The 7500-nt window shown below is 44.5% G+C and overlaps 1 protein-coding gene across 3 annotated transcripts in view; it reads right to left on the bottom strand.

The window, feature by feature from the left end:
• Positions 1 to 7500, bottom strand: part of wasf1 (WASP family member 1) — a 60328-nt gene that overhangs the window by 62 nt on the left and 52766 nt on the right. The window contains exons 9-12 of one of the 3 annotated variants that reach the window (XM_082147239.1): positions 2012 to 2559; positions 1304 to 1443; positions 353 to 1096; positions 1 to 299 (exon numbers count right to left, since the gene is read on the bottom strand). The exon at positions 1 to 299 is cut by the window's left edge and continues 62 nt beyond it. In XM_082147239.1, coding sequence (XP_082003365.1) covers positions 1079 to 1096; positions 1304 to 1443; positions 2012 to 2559 — 706 coding nt within the window. In that variant the 3' untranslated portion in view covers positions 1 to 299; positions 353 to 1078. Of the gene's footprint in view, positions 300 to 352; positions 1444 to 2011; positions 2560 to 7500 lie in introns of all 3 variants that reach the window. The other 2 variants (XM_082147237.1, XM_082147238.1) reach the window with 2 other exon arrangements.

Here is a 7500-nt window from a genome sequence, read left to right as displayed (position 1 = left end):
TAATATAATTTTGAATATATATTTATATTTGAATTGTGACTTAAATTTCTTGACATTGAAATGTGTTTTGTCCAAATTCTATTAATTTAATGCAAAACAAAATGATGGATTGTCATTTCATTTTTACTAATGCAAAATTCTCTCTATATTTTTTTCTGGATTGAGATTGTGGGGTGAAATATGAGCCGAACTTCCTTCATTTGTTTTCCTTTCACAACCGCACAATGACATCGAACATCACATCTCTGAAACGGAAGAACGCTTGCGATGACGTTTAAAGTTTAATTAATCCACACACACTCACACACACACACACACACACACACACACACACACACACACACACACACACACACACACACACACACTCACACACTCACACACGTCACATCCTGACGAGACGTTCCTGTCGAAACAACAAAAGACCAGTTCTGTTGTTCATACTGAGATAAAGACAGACAAACTCGAATGAAAGAAGTATGACGGTTAAAAAACCCTTATTTTCGTTCATCAATTGCACAACAAGTGGAACGTGTGGTTAAAAAACATGAAAGCAAAGCATTCTGGGAGCTTCGCACACGGCAGTCCTGATGTTTCCTGAATTGAGCTGCGACTGATTGATGGAAAACCGTCATTAGGAAGAAGAATAACTGAGATCTGATGTGGCGTTTTCACTCCTCCTTCCTTAAGTCTGTTTCTTCTCTCACTCCATCCAGTCGACATCATCAGACTCATCCTCGGAGCGATGGACACACACACACACACACACACACACACACACACACACACACACACACACACACACACACACACACTCTCTCTCACTCCATCCAGTCGACCTCATCGGACTCGGACTCGGACTCGTCCTCAGAGTCGCTGTACTCCACTGCGACACACACACACACACACACACACACTCTCTCTCTCACTCCATCCAGATGACCTCATCGAACACAGACTCGTTCTCGGAGTCGCTGTACTTCACTGCGATGCGACACACACACACACACACACACACACACACACACACACACACACACACACACACACACACACACACACACACACACACTCTCTCTCACTCCATCCAGTCGACCTCATCGGACTCGTCCTCAGAGTCGCTGTACTCCACTGCGACACACACACACACACACACACACACACGCTCTCTCACTCCATCCAGTCGACCTCATCGAACTCGGACTCATCCTCGGAGTCGCTGTACTCCCCTGCGATGCGACACACACACACACACACACACACACACACACACACACACACACTCTCACTCCATCCAGTCGACCTCATCGAACTCGGACTCGTCCTCGGAGTCGCTGTACTCCACTGCGATGCGACGGGACAGGATAGTGGCCACGTCGTTCCCTACGCGCTCGTGTTTGGCCTCCTGTTCCCGCTGCTCCTCCACCTTCCTCAGCTGGATCCCTGACACACACACACACACACACACCGAGCTTCAATATAGAGCTTCAGCACAGCTACTAGTTCATCTACTTTTTTAAATTAATTATACATTTAGATTTTTTATACATTTTTTGTTTAATTTATTAGAAATTTAATAATTTATTAAAAATTCTATTAATTTATTACATGCATTTATTTATTGCATTTATATTTTTTATTAATTATACATTTTGAATTATGCTATTTCATTGTTTAATTAATTTATTATATCCAAAAGTGTTATAAATATAAGAATTTATTACTTGCATTTATTTATATTTTTATATATAATTAATGATATTGATTTATTATTTGCATTTTTGTTGCATTCATTTTTTTATAATATCTTTTTATTCTTTTAATTTATTAATCGTTTTTTATTAGTTTTTTTTGTTTATTTACAATCATTGTCAATTATTCTTAATTGTCACATAATAGTCACATAATCACATCATAATCTCAGAGCTCATGGTAGTTTTGTCTTGAAACATGTATATATCTATGTAGTAAATAGATGTGATGTTGCTCTCTACTGCGTAACTCCGCCTACCTTTACGGATGGCCTCCAATAGGACGCTGCGGGCGTCGCTGATTGGCGGCAGGTTTGAGGGATTCCGCTTGACCTCGTGACCCGAGTGAGTGGGCGGCGACGAAACCGCTCCTGATGGGAAGGAAGGCATGGAGGGCGGGGCTGATGATGTGCAGGGGGAGGAGCTTCTGTTTCCCAGGAGAGGAAGAGGAGGAGGAGGAGGGGGCGGCGGCAAAACCATCCCATCGCCACATGTGGGCGGAGCCTGCTGTCCGCGGGCGGGGGATGAGTGAAGGGGCGGAGCCACCGGAGGGGCGGCGGGGTGAAGGACGCCCGGGGCGATCTGGAGGGGGGCGGGGGGAGGGGGGATGGCTGGGGGATGCTGGGAAGGTAAGGGAGGGATTGGAGGTGGGGCTGAACCCCGCATTCTTGAACCTGATTGGCTGGCTGGCAGAGGAGGCGGGGGAGGTGGTAAAGGGGGCGGGGCCGGGGGCGGGGCATTGGAGTTGAGGAAGACTGGCGTTCGAGCCGGAGACTGAGTGACGCTGTCGGAGAAACCTGAGCTGGAGCTGGAAGATAAAAAGATAGAGATGTGAGTTCTGATCACAAACCTTTATAAAAAAATCATGTCACAATGCAAATGTTATGTATTTTTATGCTAGCTTTGCTGTTAGCGTAGCATATTGTTAGCTTATGTACTTACCATAGTAATAACAGTAAAATTATGCATAATTACATGCAACTAACCCTCAACCAAACCCTAATCCTACCCTAACCCTATAGTAAGAACATGTAGTTACTTAATATTACTCAGTATTTAAATATATAATTACACTGTAACAATGACACCTTAAAATAAAGTGTAACCCATATTTTTACGTTTGCTTTGCTTTTAGCGTAGCATGTTGTTAGCTTAATAACATGATAATGTGAAACTTGGAATCATTTGTGAGTTCAGCTGAACACTTTTTCAGTGACGTTGGTTCCAAGAGGATTTTTCCCATAGGGATTTTAAAAAGTCTTAAAGTCCCCCTGTGGTGGAAATCCAGCTTTTAATGTTGTTTATGTGTCTATGTGGTGTTTTTAATATGCTTTAAGACAAACCATGTGTAAATTCATAATCACGTGCATAAATTCATGTGTAATCTAATTAATTACACAATGTGGAAATGAATTAATCGTAAACTAATCACACATCGAATTTGGCTGAGAAATTACCCCCAAAAGATCATTTAAAGTCATTATTGTGTCAAATGAGAAAAGCATTGAATAGACGATACAAAAAGTAGCTTTAGAATTTATTTATTTTGATTCAACAGAATTTATTACACAAACATTTAGGCTTCAACGGCCATGAGGGCGAATAAATGATGATATAATTTTTTAGTAAACTATGGCTTTAATGGGGTTTTAATTAATATTATTTTATTTTTTTTAAATGAAATGATACTCTAAATAAGAAACTAAAACTGCCAGTAGGGGGCGCTAAATGTCTAAATTAGTAAGTCATTGAATCATTCATTCATTCATTCATTCATTCATTCGTTCAAACGGCTGATTCATTCAGGGATGAAGTAAATGGCTCTCTTTATGAACGACTCATTGAATCATCGGTTCACCCGATTGATTCATTCAAACTGCTGATTCATTCAGGGATGTAGTAAATGGCTCTCTTTATGAACGACTCATTGAATCATCGGTTCACCCGATTGATTTGTTCAAACGGCTGATTCACTCAGGAATGAAGTAAATGGCTCTCTTTATGAATGAGTCATTGAATCATTGTTTCCGCCGATTGATTCGCTCAAAATGCTGATTCATTCAGAAACTAAACACACTAGACACACAACAAAACAGCCAATGTTGTGTGTAAAATATAACACAATATTAACTTCTAATTTATTGAACTGTTGTATAAAATCAATATCACATTTAAATTCATACAGGGGCATTTTTGCCCTGATATCTTATGTTTAAGCGTTAAGTTTAGTGTTATTTTCCCCATTACTAATTAATTAAATGAATGTGTTAAATCGAAATCTCTAATATATATATATATATATATATAATATTTAAGTAGTTTGAGATTGTATGAGACTCAATTACATAATTCGTAGTGCTTCATGGGAGTGGGAGGAGCTAAAGAGTTATTTTGCCAAGATTTGCTTTGTTTCGCTTCTGTGATTGGTGGAGAATTCTCTGTGGAATCATGGGAAAAGTAGTTGTTAAACACAATAATTTAAAAGCTATGTTGAAATAATGCGGGCTGACGGCTTCAACTAAAGCACACACATCGAATAACAGTTATGGCCAGAAATCGATTCCCGTGTGGAGAAAATGAAAGGGTTTTGCTCTTAGTGTGCAGCTGTCTATATAGGGAGCACAGCGAGGAGCGCACTAGTGTTGAAACACTGCACATGTTGCCCTTGATTACATTATAGATTTCTACACATCTCACTGACATCGACACCATGTTTATGAGTCTCGATAGAAAAGCCCCAATCACATTATTGAGTGAATCTGAAGACAGAGAGTCTCAGTGAGAGAGCAGAGCAATTACAACAACACATCCGTCATATAGACTGTAAACACACATGCGTGCGTGTGTGCGATCGAGTGAGTGAGTGAGTGTGTGTGTGTGAGTGATGTGTGATGCGTCAGTGCAGTAGTACTGGGATAGTAGTGCCTGTAGTTTAGTAGATATTGCATGCTGCATGCTACTTCTGCTTACAGCTACTGCCACCGACTAGCCCTTATGCAAGGGGCGAAAAGAGGAGTCGAGTGCGTAAGTCTCCTCCTGTTGGTACACAGCCTCTCCACCGTCAAGACTCCTACAGTGCCTCCTTGCGGCCACACACGGTAACTGGGCCCTAGCGGTCCCATGCTGAACTGTAGGGGATCTCGGAGCAGCAGTGGGCCCCAGAGGCGCAGTGTGCAGGCCCACCAAGCAGTGGACATGCCCTGGCACCCGCCAACCACAGCCCCAGCTATGGGTAAATAGTCCCACTGCCTTGTGGGGTAGCCTATAGAGGCAAAGGCAAAGGGAGCACACCCTGAAAAAAAAAAAGACAAAAGACCTAAACGGCGGAACAGGCGGAGGATGATGGCTGACTTAAGTGGAGCATCACAACGGCTTGGAAGGCGGATGAAGGCTGCAGCAGTGATGGGTCCCCTGTCGTCTTGGACTCCATGCCACTGGATCATGACCCAGACCTGCCAAGGACCGTGTGGTGGTTGTCTGTGCACCAGCCTCCACATGTTAAACAACGCCACGCACAAGCGTCCTCCACAAAGGGAATCCACCCTACCACCCCTGATAAAGTCCTATGGCGACCAGCAAGTGGCGACAGGGGCAGGTTTGTGTAGTCTGGAAGCCCCTAGTTATGAGCTGGAACATCAGGCGATGGGTGTCAGAATCAGTCGCTGGGCTCTTGGACCGAGCAGAAGAGCTCTTTGGCAGCTACACTCATGACTAAGCAGTCCTATTCAGGATCCGCTCTGCTTACCCCACATGGGGAAGGGGCTAGAAAAGGTGCCCTCTAAAAATAGCCTGCCTCATACCTCCCGACTGGATTACCGCGTCCAGAGGGAACACCTCATTTGTGGTCAGAAACAAAAGAAATTTAATTTTGGAGCCTGGAATGTGCGCTCTCTGATGGACAGCACCTCCAGTGACAGACCTGCGAGTGCCTCATGACAATCCGTCTGGTGTTGGCCAACAACCAGACAGCGACAGCAGTGAGCGCCTATCCCCCTACCCTAGACTCCGACGTGGAAGAAAAAGAAGCCTTCTACGCCTGCCTGGAAGAAACCCTGTCAAAAATCCCCAGGGAGGACAAGATCATCCTCTTTGGAGACTTCAATGCTAGGGTAAGCCGGGACCAACACCTCTGGAAAGGCACTATTGGTAAGGAGGGCATCAGTAACATCAACTCCAACGGAGTGCTGCTTCTGAGTAAGTGCGCTCAGCACAACCTCGTCATCACCAACACTTTCTATCGACAGAAAAACTAATTCAAGGCATCTTGGAGACACCCTCGCTCCAAGCAATGGCACCTCATTGATTATGTCATTGTAAGGGCCAGGGACCGCTGTGATGTGAACATCACAAGGGCCATGATAGACTCTGACAACTGCAGGACAGACCACCGCCTCATCCGTTCCACAATGTCCATCAAACTTAAAAAAAGGAGGAGGATTCAGAAGAAGCAGACCCGGCGAAGACTGAACCTTGACAGCCTGACTGAAACTGCCATCCAGCAGCTACTTCAGGACTCTCTCTCTGAAGAAAAGTCTTCAGCAAGAATATCCTGATAACATCGAAGAGCACTGGGGTCTTCTCAAATCCACCATCCATGACTCATGCAAATCCACCCTTGGGTATCAGTCCAGGAAACATCAGGACTGGTTTGATGAAAATGACACAGAGATAGAACAACTTATCTCCAGAAAATGAAAAGCCTTCAGAGTGTGGCAAAATGACATAACATGTGAGGCCAAAAGGGCAGGACACGCCAGAGCCAAGGTTGACGTTCAGAGATTGATGAGGGAGCTCAAGAACAACTGGTGGACAGAAAAGTCTCTAAAACTCCAGAGACTGGCAGATTCAGGTAACACCAGAGGCTTTTTTAGTGCCACTAAGGCTGTCTATGGCCCTAGCCACCGCGGCTTAAATCCCCTGCGCCCAAAAGATGACAGACTCTTTTAAAAGACAATGACTCCATCAACGCACGTTGGAAGGAGCACTTTCAAGAACTTCTGAACCGTGAGAGCTCAGCCAAACTAGACATCGACGACCATATCCCGCAGAGTCCCATCAGAGAAGACATGGGGGAACCTCCTACCCTAACTGAGGTTCACAATGCCATCAGGAATCTCAGGAACAACAAGGCCCCTGGTCCTGATGGGATCCCCGTGGAGATCTTAAAGGAAGGAGGACCAAGGCTCTGGCACCACATCCACCATCTACTCTTCAAGGTCTGGGAAAGGGAAGAGCTCCCCTCAGAGCTCCGGGATGCCCAAATTGTTACCATATTCAAGAAAGGGGACAAGGCTGAATGTGGAAACTACAGGGGCATCTAGCTCTTGTCAACAACAGGCAAAGTCCTTGCTCGTGTCCTCGCCAACCGCCTGCTACCACTATCTGAGGAGATACTCCCTGAATCACAGTGCGGTTTCCGTCCATCTAGGGGAACAACTGACATGATCTTTTCTGCTCGCCAACTACAAGAAAAGTGTCGGGAACAAGGACTGCCTCTGTACATGGCCTTTATAGACTTGACAAAGGCCTTTGACTCCGTGAATCGGCAGGCACTGTGGAGCATACTATCAAAGTATGGATGTCATGCCAAATACATACGTGTACTGAGGCTACTGCATGACGGCATGTCAGCCACAGTGCTCAACAGTGGCTCTGAATCTGAGCCATTTACTGTAGAAACTGGGGTCAAACAGGGATGTATCATTGCACCCACCCTATTTGCCATCTTCATTGCAGCCATACTCCACCT

This window comes from Leuciscus leuciscus (genome assembly GCF_965113295.1).
Source record: "Leuciscus leuciscus genome assembly, chromosome: 19".
In the NCBI taxonomy this organism is placed as follows: Eukaryota; Metazoa; Chordata; class Actinopteri; order Cypriniformes; family Leuciscidae; genus Leuciscus; species Leuciscus leuciscus.
Note: the sequence above shows the minus strand (reverse complement) of the source record. Positions and strands in the feature narration are given on the sequence as shown.